We start from the raw sequence: 18405 nt of genomic DNA on the forward strand, positions 1-18405 counted from the left end.
ATGGCCCCTCTCATTCAGAGTCCCACCCTCCTGGCAAGCTAGTTAAACCTTCCTGGGTAACATTAGCAAATGTCCCCAGAAGGATATTGATTCCCCCTCTGGTTCAAGCGCAACCCATCCCTCTTGAGCAGGTCACCTCTACCCCAGAAGAGAGCCCAATGATCCAGAATGGAAAACCTTGTCCCCAACACCAGCTCCTCAGCCACGCACTCATCTGGCCTATCTTTCTATTTCTATTACAATTAACTTTGGCTTGCTTTCAAAAGAGGTTGGGACCCTCCAATCACATGGCTTCAACATTAACTTCATCAATTTCCTCATCACCCCTCCCCTTACTTCATCCCAGATCCAACTCTCCAACTCAGCACTGCCCACCTGAACTGTTGTACCTGACAATCTTCCTTCCCACCTATCTGCTCCACCCACCCCTCCAACCTGTCACCATCATCCCCCACGCATCTATTTATCACCTTCCCAGCTAACTCACCCCCACTCCCACACTCCTATTTATCTCTCAGCGCATTCCCCCCTGCCATATTCTTGATGAAGTGCTTATGTCCAAAACATTGATTTTCCTGCTCCTTGGATGCTGCATGATCTGCTGCACTTTTCCAGTGCCAAACTATTCAACTTCAAAATATTTATCTTGTACCAACAAAATGTGATTGCAAAGTCTGAATTCAATTGTAAACACAGGAAATAAACAAAAAAAAGACTGGTCAAGCCAACATATAAAGTGTATGTGATGAATGAGTGCTTTTAAATACAGCATTGAAAAGTGTACTTAAAAGACACCACCAGCAGAGAATAGGACCCTGAATTTCAGTGCCATTGCAATGCCAGGTAATAATTCACTGATTACATCAAACAGCTATTCCTTTTAGCTGTTCACAATAGAGTATAAACCGTACTCAACCTATTTACGCTTGCAAAACCCAAACCACCAAGTAGAATAGATGAGGGAGAAACAGTGGGTGTGGTATGTTTGGATTTAAAAAAAATCTTTTGATAAAGTCATAAATGAGAGGTTATTGTATAATATCACAGCACATGAGATTCTTAGTAATATACCGGCAAAGATTGAGAATTAGTTAGCAGACAGGAAACATAAAGTAGAAATAAATGGGTCATTTTCAAGTGGACAAGTGGGGGAATCACTGTTTGCCGCAACTACTCACAATATATCAACAATTTGGAGGGAATCGGTGTAATATTTCTAAGTTTCTTAATGACACAAAACTAGATGGGAGTTTGGTGAGGAGCATGTAAAGAGGCTTAAAGATGACTGATTGAGTGATCAAGTACATGACAAATGCAATAAAATGAGGACAAATGTGAATTTGTCCATTTCAGTCGGAAAAACAGAATATGAGAATGCTGTTTAAAAGGTGCCAGATTGGGAAAGATTGATGTACAAAGGGACCTGGGTGGCCTTATACACCAGTCATGGAAAGCAAGCATGCTTGTGCAGTAAGCAATTAAGAAGGCAAATCATAAGTTACCATTCATTGCAAGAGTATATGAGAACAGGGGCAAGGAAGTCTTACTGTAGCTGTACAGGGCCATGGTGTGCCCACACCTGGGGCATTGCGTGTAGTTTTGTTCTCCTTACTTAAGAAAATATGTACTTGCAATAGAAGGAATGCAGCAGATATTCACCAAACTAATACCTGTGATAGGAGATTTGTCATGTGAGGAGAGATTAGAATTACTTGGCTTGAATTCACTGGAATTCAGAAGAATGAGAAGGGACCTCATTAAAAGCTATAAAATCTGACAGGACTGGAAGAACTGGATGCATGGATGATGTTTCCCCTGGTCTAGTATGCCTGAAACAGGGGCTTATGGTCTCAGAAAACTATATAGGCCACTTCCAACTGGGATGAGAGAAAATCTCTTCAGTCGGAATGTTGAAAATGTGGAGTTCTGTATCACAGAAGACTGTGAAGGCAAACATACTGAATATATTTAAGAATGATTTAAGATTTCTAGAAGCACAACATGCCAGTTTGTACAGGGACTGAGTGGGTGTATAGCATTGATATAGAGGATCAACCATGATAGTGATGCACGGTAACATATTTTCAATGCGCTGAATAGCTGCATTTATTTTCAGCATCTCTATGCTTCTCATCCTGAGTACATTAACACCCAATTTAAGATAATCAGTTAAGCTTGTAACATGGCTATATATTAGAGAAGAAAGTGAGGTCTGCAGATGCTGGAGATCAGAGCTGGAAATGTGTTGCTGGAAAAGCGCAGCAGGTCAGGCAGCATACAGGGAACAGGAGAATCGACATTTCGGGCATAAGCCCTTCTTCAGGAATGAGGAAAGTTTGTCCAGCAGGCTAAGATAAAAGGTAGGGAGGAGGGACTTGGGGGAGGGGCGTTGGAAATGTGATAGGTGGAAAGAGGTCAAGGTGAGGATGATAGGTCAGACTGGGGTGGGGGCGGAGAGGTCGGGAAGAAGATTGCAAGTTAGGAAGGCGGTGCTGAATTCGATGGATTTGACTGAGACAGGGTGGGGGGAGGGGAAATGAGGAAACTGGTGAAATCCGAGTTCATTCCTTGTGGTTGGAGGGTTCCTAGGCGGAAGATGAGGCGTTCTTCCTCCAACCGTCGTTTTGAGTGGGAGGGGGAATTGAAATGTTGAGCTACAGGGTGGTTGGGTTGGTTGGTCCGGGTGTCCCAGAGGTGTTCTCTGAAACGCTCCGCAAGTAGCCGGCCTGTCTCCCCAATATAGAGGAGGCCACATCGGGTGCAGAGGATGCAATAGATGATGTGTGTGGAGGTGCAGGTGAATCTGTGGCGGATATGGAAATTTCCTTTGGGGCCTTGGAGGGAGGTGAGGGGGGAGGTGTGGGCGCAAGTCTTGCACCTCCTGCGGTTGCAGGGGAAGGTGCCGGGAGTGGAGGTTGGGTTGGTGGGGGGTGTGGATCTGACGAGGGTCATGGAGGGAGTGGTCTTTACGGAATGCTGATAGGGGAGCGGAGGGAAATATATCCTTGGTGGTGGGGTCCGTTTGGAGGTAGCGGAAATGACGGCGGATGATGCACTGTACATGGAGATTGGTGGGGTGGTAGGTGAGGACCAGTGGGGTTCTGTCCTGGTGGTGGTTGGAGGGGCGGGGCTCAAGGGCGGAGGAGCGGGAAGTGGAAGAGATGCGGTGGAGGGCATCGTCGACCACGTCGGGGGGGAAATTGCGGTCCTTGAAGAAGGAGGCCATCTGGGTTGTGCGTTTTTGGAACTGGTCCTCCTGGGAGCAGATGCGGCGGAGTCGAAGGAATTGGGAGAATGGGATGGCGTTTTTACAGGGGGCAGGATGGGAGGAGGTGTAGTCCAGGTAGCTGTGGGAGTCGGTCGGTTTGTAGTAGATGTCCGTGTTGATTCGGTCGCCTGAGATAGAAATAGAAAGGTCGAGGAAGGGGAGGGAGGAATCTGAGACTGTCCAGGTGAATTTGAGGTCGGGGTGGAAGGTGTTGGTGAAGTGGATGAACTGTTCAACCTCCTCGTGGGAGCACGAGGCGGCGCCGATACAGTCATCGATGTAGCGGAGGAAATCCGCCGTCATTTCCGCTACCTCCAAACGGACCCCACCACCAAGGATATATTTCCCTCCCCTCCCCTATCAGCATTCCGTAAAGACCACTCCCTCCGTGACCCTCGTCAGATCCACACCCCCCACCAACCCAACCTCCACTCCCGGCACCTTCCCCTGCAACCGCAGGAGGTGCAAGACTTGCGCCCACACCTCCCCCCTCACCTCCCTCCAAGGCCCCAAAGGAAATTTCCATATCCGCCACAGATTCACCTGCACCTCCACACACATCATCTATTGCATCCTCTGCACCCGATGTGGCCTCCTCTATATTGGGGAGACAGGCCGGCTACTTGCGGAGCGTTTCAGAGAACACCTCTGGGACACCCGGACCAACCAACCCAACCACCCTGTAGCTCAACATTTCAATTCCCCCTCCCACTCAAAACGACGGTTGGAGGAAGAACGCCTCATCTTCCGCCTAGGAACCCTCCAACCACAAGGGATGAACTCGGATTTCACCAGTTTCCTCATTTCCCCTCCCCCCACCCTGTCTCAGTCAAATCCATCGAATTCAGCACCGCCTTCCTGACCTGCAATCTTCTTCCCGACCTCTCCACCCCCACCCCAGTCTGACCTATCACCCTCACCTTGACCTCTTTCCACCTATCACATTTCTGACGCCCCTCCCCCAAGTCCCTCCTCCCTACCTTTTATCTTAGCCTGCTGGACAAACTTTCCTCATTCCTGAAGAAGGGCCTATGCCCGAAACGTCGATTCTCCTGTTCCCTATATATTAGAGAATCCCTACAGTGTAGAAACAGGACAATTGGCCCAACAAGTCCACACCACTGAGTGTCCTACCCAGAGCTGTTCCCCTGTCCTATTGCTCTACATTTCCCCTGACTAATGCACTGAGCCTCCACATTCCAGAACACTATGGGCAATTTAGCATGGCCAATTCACCTAATCTGCACATCTTTGGACCATGGGAGGAAACCGGAGCACCTGGAGAAACACACATAGATAGAGGAGAATTTGCAAACTCCACACAGTCACCCGAGGCTGGAACCAAACCCAGGTTCCTGGCGCTATGAAGCAACAGTGCTAACCACTGTGCCGCCCCAGTAAGTGAAATATATTCATACCAAGACACCTGTTTTCTGCAACAAAAGGAATATTTCTTACTTTGCCACTAGTCAGCACATGTAGTATAGTCAGTCCACTAGTCAGTTCCTTTAGAATAAATTATGATCATTTGAAATTTAATATTGTATTTGTCCAAAATGAAAAGTTCTGACAATGTATCTCACTTTTCAGCAATATAAGTTTTTTTTTCATAGTTCTGACATGTGCCTTGGATGCCTACATAGGACCTTCATCCAGCATGGTGGATGATAAACCTTGGGATAGAATGAGTGCGTGTAAGCCAATATGTCTGGAATTCATTATTATCCATATTATACCTATAAAATGGTCAGAAAGAACTTTTGAATTTGTAGGCCTTGGAATGTAGATTCAGCTAATCAAGTAAACCAGAGTGTCAATTATTGTGCTTAATCTTACCAATTATCTACCAAAATTAACATTTCTAGTGAGTGCAGAGAATGCAACAAGGTTACTGGTCACAAAATTGGTTTTAATTTCAAATAACTGGCCCCATGCTTCAACGAAGCCATTGGATCATTGTCCGCGGCTTAAACTTTATCCTCCCCCACCCCCCATATTGGTGCCTACTCTTGTATCAGCTATTTCCAGCACTTAATTTTTTTTTGTGCAATAATGACATTCTGTAAACTGACCACCATTGACTCATTACTATTTTTTATTGTACAAGACCAGTAGGAATGACCATTGATGGCATTCTTACAATGGTACATTTTTTCACTCTTAAAATTAAAAAGTTGTTAACACCCTCATACATATAAATTTGCATATGTCAGAATTTGCATTTAGTCATTACTCTGTTTTGACCTGACTGCAGTGGTCACTGATAGGTCACTTAATAGATTAATTATAAAATAATTTTGTCTAATTGTACAATGCTTTGTACATCAGAACTATAACACAAAACTTTCCAAAGGCATTGTGAAGGGACTATAGCATGTAATTTTAAAACAAGCCGTACAGGGTCTCAATGTAGCACCATTGTCTCACAGTGCCAGGGACTCGACTTCGATTCCAGCCTTAGGCAACTGTCTGTATGGAGTTTGAGCATTCTCCCCCTGTCTGCATGGGTTTCCTCCAGGTGCTCTAGTTTCCTCCCATACTCAGTTAGATGGATTGGCCCAGGGCATAAACGGCTGTCACAAGGGGTCATAATTTTAAGGTGATTGGAGGAAGGTGTAGGAGAGATGTCAGAGGCAAGTTCTTAACGCAGAGAGTGGTGGGTGCGTGGAATGCAGGTAGTAGAGTCAGAGACATTAGGGACATTTAAGTGACTGCTGAACAAGCACATGAATGCAGTAAATTGAGGGATGTGTAGGTAAGGTTGATCTTAGATTAAGATGAATGCTCGGCACAGCATCATGGGCCAAAGGGCCTGTACTGTGCTGTACTGTTCTATGTTCTAAATTGCTCATAGTGGCCAGGGATGTGCAGGCTAGGTGGAGTAGTCATGAGAAATGCAGGGTTAGAGGGATGGGGTGAGTGTGGGAGGATGCTGTTCAGAGAATCAGTGTGGACACGATGGGCCGGATGGCTTCCACACTGTATGGTTTCTATGATTCTATGAAAATATTTATTACATCCATAATGTAAAAAAGATGTTCACTCTGTTTTATAACACTATGATTTTTACATTTCTCTCTAATATTCTGAAACTACATTAGCAGCTTTCCATCCAGTATTATTTGGTATTTCTGATGACACTGACTGTCGAATGAAAGTTATTATGTTCACTTCTGATAAATACGTGGGAAATAAAACCTTACCAACCTCAAGCTTAATCTTAGAAATACAGTGGATCATGTAGAATCTATAAGAAGAAACGTTTCAGGTCAATAATCACTCAGTTGAAACAAAAAAAATCTGTTTTTAAACTAGATATCCATGTCTTGCAATGTTTTGCTTGAGGCTTAACTTTACCAAGATTGCTAGATTTTATGAAACATTTTGCACTATTTTTGAAAAGCAATTCACAAAACTGCATACCAAAATCTCAGTAAATTTCCCACAAATTCCTGAGAATTTGTAAATTTATCACCAAATTAAAGATTAAATGAAGTATTGATTGGAGCTAAATGTAAGATATTAGAACAAATACAGGCTTAGGCATTCTAATGCATCAAAACTGAATAACTTCCGTATTTGGTATTTGTATGGTGCTTCTGTATTTATGAAATGCAGCAAGTACCATTCATTCACTATTGTAGTATTCTCTTTATTTTATATGCAATTTCTTTCACATTTTCATATCTTTTAAATTGAACGAATTGCTCATAATTTGCTGCAGGGATTTTTTACTTATCATAACTTTTCCACAAATTACTACACCTTCAGGCAAGAAGGAATAATTCATTAATGGCAAGAAATTATGTATTGAAATTAAAATGCAGTTGTAAGCAGGGCCTATGAAATAAGAAAACACTATATAGGACAAACAGGAAGACAGCTAACAATCTGCATACATGAACATCAACTAGCCATGAAACGACACAACCAGCTATCCTTAGTAGCCACACACGCAGACAACAAGCAACATGAATTCGACTGGGACAACACTACTATCATAGGGCAAGCCAGACAGAGAACAGCCAGGGAATTCCTAGAGGCATGGCATTCATCCACAAACTCCATCAACAAACACATCGACCTGGACCCAATATACCAACCACTACAGCGGACAGCTGAAACTGACAACCGGACGCGGCAGGGACAGACCACTATAAACACCGGAGGAAACATCAAAGAAGCGCTTTGCAGGAGGCTCCCAAGCACTGATGATGTCGCCTGGCCAGGGGACGAAACGTTTGCAACAAAAACTTCCAGCTCAGCGAACAGAACCACAACAATAAGAATACAAGCCTCAAAGGCTTATAACTTGAAGATTCAGACATCCAGATTGTTCAGTTTGAAATGTTTACCTGAAACAATCTTTAAACAATCATTGGTATTACCTGTACCATTGAATATTCAAGCCAAGTCTACAATTAATATTTTACGAAGAGCCAGATCTTTGCTAAAATGTAATGATGTCTGAATGCTGCCCAAGTGACTAGTGTTTATGCTCCATACAAATCCGCCCCCAACCCATTTCATGTAACCTCGTCATCACACATTTCTGTGCATTTCTCCCACTTGTATTTATCTAGCTCCTCCCTTAAAAGTACCTATGTAAGTCACTTCAAATACTTTACGCAGTAGCAAGTTGCACATGTTAACCACTGTCTCAGCAAAGATGTATTTCTTGAACTCCCTCTCAGATTTATTAGTTGCCCTCTTATTTCTATAATCTTTATTTCTGGAAACACCATCTTTAAGACTATCACACTCATCTCTTTTAGATTTTCAAAATTATCTGTTCAGTCACCTCTTGGTCTTCTTTTCCTGGAGATAAAATCTCCAGGCTGCTCAGTGTTTTTCTTTAATTTAGCTATTGCCCTTTCATTTCTGGAATCTTCGTAAATGGAATTCTTACCTTCTTTAATGCTGCCAGAAACTTTGTGTATTTTGGAGACAAGTCTACACTGTACTCTTAATTAAAAATAGGTCAACTAAAGTTTGTACAAAACCTCTTCGTAGCATAACCTCTTTCCTTCTTAGTTTTGTTCCTTTAAACATAAACTCCAGTTCTTTTCAACATTTAATGACAAATTGACATGTTCAACCATTTGGTTACAAATCAAATCAGAACTAGTAGAACGGTATTCGTACAGAAGTCTAGGGACCCACTTCTTTGCAATGACCCTGAGAATGCAAATGGCAAACCACCATTTACAAACACTAACAAGAAAATGGTTTAGGATGAAACATCAGCAGACAGTTAGTCAAAGAGCTGCCTTTAGGCATAGCATTTATGACACTACATAACATGAATGATTGTAGTCAATGGGATTGAGAAAAGTCATCAATAGCAGGTAATCCAAAGGAACGCAAGAATAATTTAATCATTTTAAATGCTGAGGCTGGGGTCAAACATAACTTTGAGTAAATTTGAAATGATGATTTACTAGTTCTGATTTGAGTTTAAAGTTATTTACTTGCATTGCAATTGAATGGATGAAGATGCAGTTCCCTGGATGAAGAGGTTATTATGACTGAAAATTGGGCTTCTAGGGGCATGTCAGAAATCAACATTTTGTCCACTGGTAGTAATAACTTTCAAATAGTAGACTATGAAGTCATGTCTGCAATGCAGTGTTTTACATTTCATTTGGCATAATCAACTACTATGTTGTTGTGTTTTATTTAAGCAACATGTGTTTTTAACTTTTACATTGTTACAGGTTCACCCTCTCAAATCCAGCAGCCTCAGACTTGAATGCCTTTCAAAGAAAAGTTTTAATTCAAATTGGAATGCCTCAGTTCAATGAACAGAGAGCGCAGGAAACCAATCGCCAGTACTATCAAACAGTTTAGGTTCATGGCCATGTTGCTGGTGATACTAATTCACTTCTCATTGTGTTGCATATAATAACTCTCTTGTGCTTCCCTCACTTCCTTATACCAATGCAAACAGTTGCAAATAAGAAAGGATACATCAAAAAATGTCTTAGGTTTCAAACAATGCCAGTTCTGGGTAGCTAGATTTGAGAGTGTGGTGTAGAAACATCAGTCGTAGTAGTAGGTCCAGGTGTGAAATCTGTTGTCATGACCACTGATCGCAGTGACTGCTGAGTCCACACAGACAGATTGAATAAATGATCGCTACTGTAGCCCATCAGTATTATAAGTGGCAGTTAGTCTGAATCAATAAATTCTCTTGCAAAATCAGTGCCCAACAAAAAGAATCATATTAATATAATTGTGTTTCGCCTTTCAATATTTAACATATATATTTAGCTTAAATCCAAACTACCTGTTGGCCATGTCTATCACATTTCAAATAACAGTAAACTAATTTTTGTTTGAAGCATGTAATTTTGCTTAGGAGGTACAGTTTCCAAAAGTATTTGTTCACTTTGAAGTTTTGTACTGTACCTTTTCAAATATGGCCCATGGGATGTTGGGACATGCAATGAGTAGCCCATAACGATGGAAATCTGGTCGTCTTTAAACAATATTATTACATCTCAGTGCAATTGTACAGTTGCAATTATTGACAGCTGAATTAACATTAGCAGATACAGTCATTAACATAGTATGTTTCATTGATCATGGGGACAAATTGTTTTTCTATTTGCTTCATGTCCGCTTGTTTGGAAACATATTTTTTGGATTCTATTGCACATTAAACCTAGAGGAAATCTTATCGCCTGTCATTTCAACTAGGTATTTTAGATAGATTTCCCCTCACACCACTCACTCAACAGCTCCTTCAAGCTACTACTTCTAGTTATAGTTTTTCTGGGACATGTATTAATGGTAAGACTTTAAAGCTGCTACTATGGAAACAACGTCTGCCATAGTAATGCACCTGGTTTTTGAACTCTGCTGTTGACCACAGGTGTGCTATCTTGCTTTTATGTGTTACAGGTGAACGGCCCTTCCGCTGCAACCAGTGTGGTGCTTCATTTACTCAAAAAGGAAACCTACTGAGGCACATTAAGTTGCATACAGGAGAGAAACCCTTCAAATGCCCTTTCTGTAGCTATGCCTGCAGGAGGCGGGATGCACTGACTGGGCACTTAAGGACACATTCTGGTAAGTTCACATATGAACTGCAGCCTTTCTGCCTACCTTTGGTCAGTAGGTCTCTAGACACAGTTTCAACCTTATCAGGAATGGACCCCCCCCCTCTCCCCCCCCCCCCCAATGCTTCCCTGACTAAACAAGCATGCATAATATTATTCAATAAATCTTTATATCACATACAAGTGATCCACATTGTTGTGAAGTATTGTATATCCAGGTTAACTGGATTTACCCAACTTTCAATTCGTAAAAAAGAGCGCGAAGCACCCTACAAAACAAACTTTACTTTTTAAGAAAGTACCTCTTTAACTGTAGAAACCTGATGCAAAATCTGTCAAAGTGAGCATGATATATTGTAATCATTTCTAGTTTCTGTTTCTCTATTAGTTATGTATAACATTTCCTGTGTCTTGATGTGTAGAGCCATATTGTTTTTAAGCATAGTACTGTTTGATGTATTGCATGGTTGAAGGTGGTTGTCTTATGACACTTGTGTTTTCTGTATTAATTCTGAAGTATGAATTTGTAGGATTTTCAGTGGCTGTGTAATTCTAAAACTCATTTGAACTTATATGGCTTAGTTTGATTTTTAATTTGTTATTGCTGAAATGGTGTAATGTGCATGTGAGGGACTGGGCTTTTTTAGCCTGTTGGCTCTTATGATAGGAAATAATATGTTGTGTTCAGAAGTGGGAATTTTTTTGGGCAATTATGTACAGCCTTTGGATTGCTGGTAGGTTCAGGGTAATTCTTGATTCTGCTGTTTGGATTTGTTTGTTTTGCAATGTACATACTACAACATTGCAATAAAGAATATTGCAGTAATAAAGCTACTCAAACATGATAAATAGTTTTATTCTTAATTTATTGAGGGTTGCATTTTAACTTAATTCACCTTTGGAAAACCAATGGGATTGAATGATGTGCCAGTTTTACACCAAGTCCAATATTACCGTCCAATGAGTTTATCAAGGTGTAAAATTAAATTGGGTCTAAAACCTACATTGCACCGAATCCTATCAGTATTTGAATGGGCAGTTTGTGTTAAAATTGCCTTCTAAATGTATAAAATTTAACTTTTAACATAAAAATGAGTGAATACTTTGCTCATGTTGTCCTTTCTTTTATTTCCTTGTTTTTGTTATCCTACTTCCTCCTCGCTTACATCCTTACACTTTTCTCCACTTAAACTTTATTGTTTCATCAGCTCTGTCTCCCATCCATTTTGAAGAAAGAAACAAGCTTTTTTTCCCAAATATGATCCACATTGAAAATATATTTAAAAGATCACTTTCTATCTAATGTATTTATCTTCACACAGTTTGAGATTGGAGCCATTGATGCCTTCCAATCTGTAGCACAATAACATTTGAATTTTTAAAAGAACTGAGTTCACTCTATTTAATCATGTAATTTTTGAAAACTTAAATTTATAACAGAGTTCATGGACAAGATTATTTCAGTTGGATTAACAATAATGACTTTTTTTTTTGCAGTGGTTTTATTAGCAGTTTTATACTTCCATTTTCATTGAAGAAATTTGTCATTATTAATTTGGTTTCAATTTACCATCTCTAAGATTACAATTGCTGTCTGCTGTTAAGTATTTCAACCTCGCTTACAGTATTGTACAACAATTTAAGATTATTCCATGTACCCTAGGCAGAAACTTCCATCAATTCCTCTTGGGGGCAGGGTGTGTGTGCTTGCATGAATACAGTACACAAATCCTCAACTTGTTAGATATGTATATGTGATATGGATGGCAGAACCTAAAGTGAAAACAACAAATGCTGGAAATCACACTGAAAGCAACAAATGCTGGAGATCACACTTGGTCAGGCAGCATGCACAGAAAGAGAGAGCAAGTTAACGTTTAGAGTCCAGGAACGGTCAAGGGTAGAAGCTCAGGTGATAGGTTAGATGTGGTTGAGAGCCCTGTCAATTACAGAGGGCAGGAAACCACGGTTCGGGAAGGAGGAAGCCAGGTCAGCAGCACTGTTTTTGAAGGTGGCATCAACCGAACAGATATAATGCAGGCAAAGGAATTGGGAGAATTGGATGGAATCCTTGCAGGCCTTGGGGTGCGAAGAGTATAATGAAGGGAGTCAGTTGCTTTGTAGTGGATGGCAGTGGACAGTTTTATTCCACGAAATGGAATTCGAGAGGTCAAGGAAAGAAAAGGAAAGGAAGTGTCGGAAATGAATGATGTGTAAGTTATAGAGGGATAGAAATTAGAGGCAAAATGATCACATTTTTTTTAGGGTCCTGATGGGTGTATAAAGTGGCACCAAAGTAGTCATTGATGTATCAAGAAAAAAATGGTGGGAGGGGGAAATGTAGGGCCGGAACAAGAATTGTTTCACGTACCCCATAATGAAGCAGGCATTACTGGGATCCATGCAGGTGAGCATAGCCACTACTTTTGACTTGTCAGAAGTAAGATGAATTAAAGCAGAAATTGTTCAGTGAGAGAACTGGTTCAGCCAATCGGAGGAGAGTCTTGGTGGATGGGATTTGTTCAGGCCCCTTTTCGATGAAGAAGCCGAGAGCTCTCAGACTCATCCTAGTGGGAAATGGAGGTTTAGAGGAATTGGGGAATTGGACATCCATGGTGAGCAGGAGGCAGTTAGGGTCCTGGAAATTGTCAATATGGTGGAGGGCGTCAGAGGATGTAGGTGGGCAGGATCTGGACAAGCAGCGGAAAGAGGAAAAGAGCTTGGTAGGGCAGGAACAGGCTGATACGATGGGCCTACTGGAACAATCTGGTTTGTGGATTTTCAGAAGGAGGTATAAACGGGTTGTCTGGGATTGGGAGTCTGTAAGGTTGGAGGAGTGGAGGGGAAGATCTCCAGAGTTAGTGACCCGGTGACAGTCCTGGCAACAATGGCTCAATGTTTGGGTGTAGGATCATGCTCTGGGGAAGGTCGGACAAAATATCCAAGAGTTGGCATTGAGCCTCCGCAAGGTAAAGATCACTAGACTGTAACATCACCACCTGTAGTTTGGCAGGAAGGACGTTATCATCACGACTGCAATCTTCTGGGGTCAAAGTGCAAGCAAAGGGCATGTGCACAGCCATTCACTCTCTGCAAACTAGAGACATCACTGTAGCCTATGTTGTTGGACATAATGCTCCCTGGATGTGCCACAGGCGTGCTGAGTGTCAGCATGGTTCAATGATGCCTCCTCCTTTTCCTATTCCCCAGTTGTGAGTGTAGAAAGCCTTCCCATGCCTAGGCATAATGGATAGAAGTTGCAGCTGAGGCCAATGCCATTGGAACCCACAGAAGAAACTGGCTCCAAAGCAACTCAATTACAAGCAATCCCCCATGTTCCACAAGGGTAAGTATAATATACTGTTACCACAAAGTGACAGTAATAGGACCACCATGCAGTCTAAGCATGCCCATACAGAGAGATATCAGAGAGGAGGATTATGTATAAGCCTCAGCACCAGATGGAAAATGTGTATTGAATTTGTGCCAATCACCTCATGCTATCAGTTTTCCACGAGTTGCAAGCCAGTACAGTTCCTGTTCATGTACTGGGGTGGACTCAGGAGTTGGTTTTGGTATGCATATTCATGAAGTGCTAATGCACCAATAGAGATGATACTCAATTATTTGCTTTGTCTGTCTGCAGAAGAACACCCATAATAGGAGGGACTGGGCTCAGACTGGTCCAAGGATGGAAGATATTCAAATCACCAACCCTTTTGAGGAGGAGGCCACAGAGCTGGAAGTGGGAGATCTGACTGTGCCTGCACTGAGGGAGAGATAGGCCAGTGAGAGTGCTTGCACTCTGCTATTGTCAGATGGGTCAGCAGAGTTAGGCTGTTTAGATAAGAGAGTGCACAAACCATCAGCTAAAACTTTTTCTTCAGCATTCTAGGTACTAACAATTAATGGATGGAAAAAAAAGAGGAGACAGCCTTACCCTATCTCCAATCTTGGCCCTCCTCATGTACCATCTCCAACACTACCTTAGAGACTGATATCTCCCACACTTTAGAACGTACCAACATGGTGTTCACCTGCATCTTCCACCAACATGTCCTTCTCTATGGATGCACGTTCTAAATTAGACTCTATTAGGCTCTAGGTCACAAATGATGAACATATCACTGATGCCAGCTAACAACTGACAGAGGGAATAATGGCTGAGTTCTCTGACACTTGCTTGGAAAACTGCTGGAGACCAGGTCTATGATGACAATCATACTGATTATAAAATCAGCCATGATTTCATTTAATGGCAGAGCAAAATAGGTGTCTTGAATTGCCTATTTCTATTCCTGTGCCACACGGTCTTATTGCCTTAGAGAGCTCAGTGCAGAAAATGAGTTTCTGGAAATAAGAGTTGGAGATGGAAAGATGGACAATGGAACATCAGACAGAGTTGCCAAGGCCATTTGCAAATTAGAGTGAAAGATGGAGGAGGCCTTCTGACTTTTGTCTGATGTCATGATGCTGTGAGTGATCACTTTTATCTCCATATAAAGGATTATAACTGTCTCGGAAACCCAGGTTCAGCAGGACACAAAAAGCTGTTAGCTATGGGCTTGGATCTGCACTCCATTACAGTAGTCATAATGCGTTGGATCTAAAGTAAGGCAAATGAGAGATGAGGCATTCAACCTCCCTCCAAGTGCCACTTTTCAAGGAATCAGGGATGCATTCTTGTACACCAGTGGAAGGAGGAGTTCCCAGCTACATATCCTGGACATTTTATCTCAGGACATTTCAGAGTCCATGCCAGTGATGTCATTACCTCTAATAGGTCAGGCCCAGGGAAGTGTTCAAGCATCTGTGCAGCAGACTCTCAGCAGGCTGGAGCCCTCAAGGACTAGCCCCAGAAGATGGATGCCAAATTCATTGCAGTTAATAAGCATAACTTTTGGAAGGCTATCTCTACTTTAGCTATGATAGTTTACGCTGCACAAAATGTTATCATAAGCAAAGAAAAGTAAAGCAGTTGAACACATGAGTGACATGATTGTTCAATCAATTGAAATAGTTTTCACTGCAGTAAATGTATGTTCAGTTGCATTATTTATATGTTTGGTGTAGTCTTAATATGTGCGATGACATGGTTTGGTGAATTTAAAGTTGTGGCGCATCTTCCCTATTGGAATGTGATAATGATTTTCCCTGGTAGGGATTTCCAAAGCCAGGAGACATTGCATCAGAATAAGAAGCATCCAATATACCACAATGTGCAGGGAACACTTCTTCCAGGAACTGCGTTTGGAAGTTTCCCACCAAAAAAAGTGGAGGTACAATGAGAATGCTTAACTACAAAATGTGATAAAATAAAGAAAAATATCCAGAGTGTAAGGAAATAAGGTGTTACATCAGAAGATCAGTCTTGGTTTAGGAGAATGCTAGAGCATGCTCGAGAGTCCAAATGGGCTACTATTGTTTATTTTTCCTAAATTTACCTTCGAGTTCTCAGCAATAATCCCTGTAATTTTTTCATGCCACTGTGCAGCCCTCCAAAGCCAGTGCGCAGCAGTGACTTTGCAACCAGTTGGCACGCATGGAATCTCAAAATGGCAGAACGAACATTGGATTTCAATAATACCTTGTTTCCATTTAGAACAGACATCAGGATGGCGTGTGTTCATCTGGGCCAAATTAAGATAGTGTATGGCTTCCAATGCAGAATGTATTCTGGCTTGCTTGAGTCGAGGGCTATAATCACAATCACATTTCCTGCCAAGCTCCCAGTGCTGTGGAACTACACAATGTTATGCAGGTCCTGTTGCATTTTATTGCCACAAGATCTATTTCTTTACTGATTGACACATGCAGGGTATTGTGACTACAAATCCAAACCCTGACATGTTTAATTAGTTAAAAGAGGAATGTTAGAAGTAAAAACAAAGACTGAAAGTATTAAATCTGTGCTGTGTGGCAAAGTGTGGGGCTCTTGGAATGTTGCATCTGTAGATTGTCAGAAATGAAATAGCGTCACATCAGGAAGAGATAATGTTGGGATTGGCGATCTCTTATTCTTTAGCAGTATGTTGTTCCAGATTTCTTTTGTGTTGTCCTTCCAGTTATGTACAAAACAAGATTAAAAACTGACTATAACCTTGATCTATATGTGCTAGTAGAAGAAAGTATGCCAGTTTTTTTTGTACCAGCCTAGGTTTTGAGTGCCAGTGCACTGTAAAGGCCACAGTTGAAGAATGACCCACTAGTCTCCCCTGTACTACAGGTAAAAAGATTCTCTTTCCCTAAGTGATAGAAGCCAACCCAGCCAGCAATGTGGTCAGATGAGACCAAAACTATAGAAGAACTGTTTTGCTCTGAGTATTGCTAGCTAACCACCATAAAAATAAAATAAGACAGAAGTATTTCAACTGATTGAACAGCCAAGAATCTTGAAATTGTTTGATTATTAATATTCTATTATGTATTCTTTACTAATTGAAGAAGTGGCAAATAAAGAAGTTGGTGAAGAGCTTTTCATCCTGGTCTGGTCGTAACAAGAGACTCAGAGAGACTAATCTGTATATCTTTTAAAAGTTATTATTTTATTAGGTTTACTAATTATTCCTAATCTATGTGTACATGTGTTGCATTGGTGCTTCTGTATTTACTAACTGATCAACTCAGTCTTATGTTAACTGAAGAAAGCCTCTTTACATTGGCTTTCTGTTAAAACATAGCATGACTTGGTCATCCATGTGGCACCCACAAGGAAGGGATTATTTTTAAATGACCATATTTGAAACAACTGAGGAGATAAGTGAATAAAGAAGGAGGTGCCAATTCATTTCTTTTCATCCAGGACCTTAATTTGGGATATCCCTTTGGAACCATAATAACTTAGTTTGTCCCAGGTGAGGTTTACCATTGGTAGAGCTAAAGTAAAACAGGTCATTTTCTTTAAGGCAACAGAAGTCAGTGTAAATGAAGTAACATAATGTCTGTCCCAGATAGAAAACAACAGCCTCCTAACCAGAAGGTATTGAAAAAGAAAGCTGTAAAACTGAAATATTAGTATCTCACTTTGGCTTGGAATCTGTTAGCTATTAAATTATCATGGACCTGTCTGCCTTGTCTCACCGGTGTTCTGAGTTTTTCCTGTTCTTTCTCAATAGGGAACATCTTGCTCCCTGTCACCACTATCATCTCCCTCATTGAAGGAGACATCTCAATCCTCCATCTCTTTCAGCACTAAAACATCCCGTCCCCCGCTTTGGTGAGTGAGATTATACAAGCTACAGCATTCAAGAATGAAACTAGACACTCATTGTGGAGAACATTGAAGTGCTCCATCTGAGTGATTCAAACATCTAAATCTCATTTTCAATAGACCTGTCATCCTCTCAGTTGTAGTCCTTGAGTAATTACATATAGCATTATATTTCTCCTCAATGGTGCTTTCCTAACTGGTGGTATCTAGTTCTTATGAGAGTATCCTTCCAACAACCAACCCTGCAATCTGCCTCGTGCATCAAAGACTTGTACCTTGTGAGTTCTTGAGAATGTAAGCATCATGAGAACTCCCTGTGTTGCATTATCAAACTGGATGATTTGTCTGTTGCGATCACATATTAGTTGAACATTCATGGGAAATCTTTCTGTTGATGAAGTCAGCTGATTTATCCCAGGGATCTCTATTGGTTGCATGCACCCAGTCAATAGTCCCTTGTAATTGTGGGAATCCTATTATTGCAGCAAATCCCAAAGCTCTGCCTTCCTGACTCCCTGGATCTTCATGGAACTTCACAAATTCATGAGCGCTTTGATGAAAGCATTTGTGACCTCCTTGATGCATTTGTAAATGGCTGGCTGTGATATCCCACAAAGGTCCCTTGGATAGCCCTAGAATGAGCCATGGGCAAAGAGACCACCAAAATGAGATTATGGTTTAGTCCTTACAGCTGAGGACATCTTTCAACAATTGGCATATTTATGCATCCATTTCACAGGATATTTTAAGGCACCTTCTGCATTGTTTCATGTTCAAATGAAGGTACCTACATTGCTTCTTTTACGATTAAGATCATGCTAAATCAAATTTTTGGGGGACTACCCACAAATTCAAGTGAATGG

The 18405-nt window shown here is 41.4% G+C and overlaps 1 protein-coding gene across 10 annotated transcripts in view; it reads left to right on the forward strand.

The window, feature by feature from the left end:
* Window positions 1–18405, forward strand: part of LOC122551441 (zinc finger protein Helios-like) — a 229577-nt gene that overhangs the window by 144705 nt on the left and 66467 nt on the right. For all 10 annotated transcript variants that reach the window (XM_043693360.2, XM_043693354.2, XM_043693353.2 and 7 more), the window contains one exon: window positions 10175–10342. In XM_043693360.2, coding sequence (XP_043549295.2) covers window positions 10175–10342 — 168 coding nt within the window. The remainder of the gene's footprint in view (window positions 1–10174; window positions 10343–18405) is intronic.

The sequence above is a fragment of the Chiloscyllium plagiosum genome, unplaced genomic scaffold (assembly GCF_037043375.1).
Source record: "Chiloscyllium plagiosum isolate Xiang-an unplaced genomic scaffold, Cpla_swu_hap1 HiC_scaffold_7, whole genome shotgun sequence".
Lineage (NCBI taxonomy): Eukaryota > Metazoa > Chordata > Chondrichthyes > Orectolobiformes > Hemiscylliidae > Chiloscyllium > Chiloscyllium plagiosum.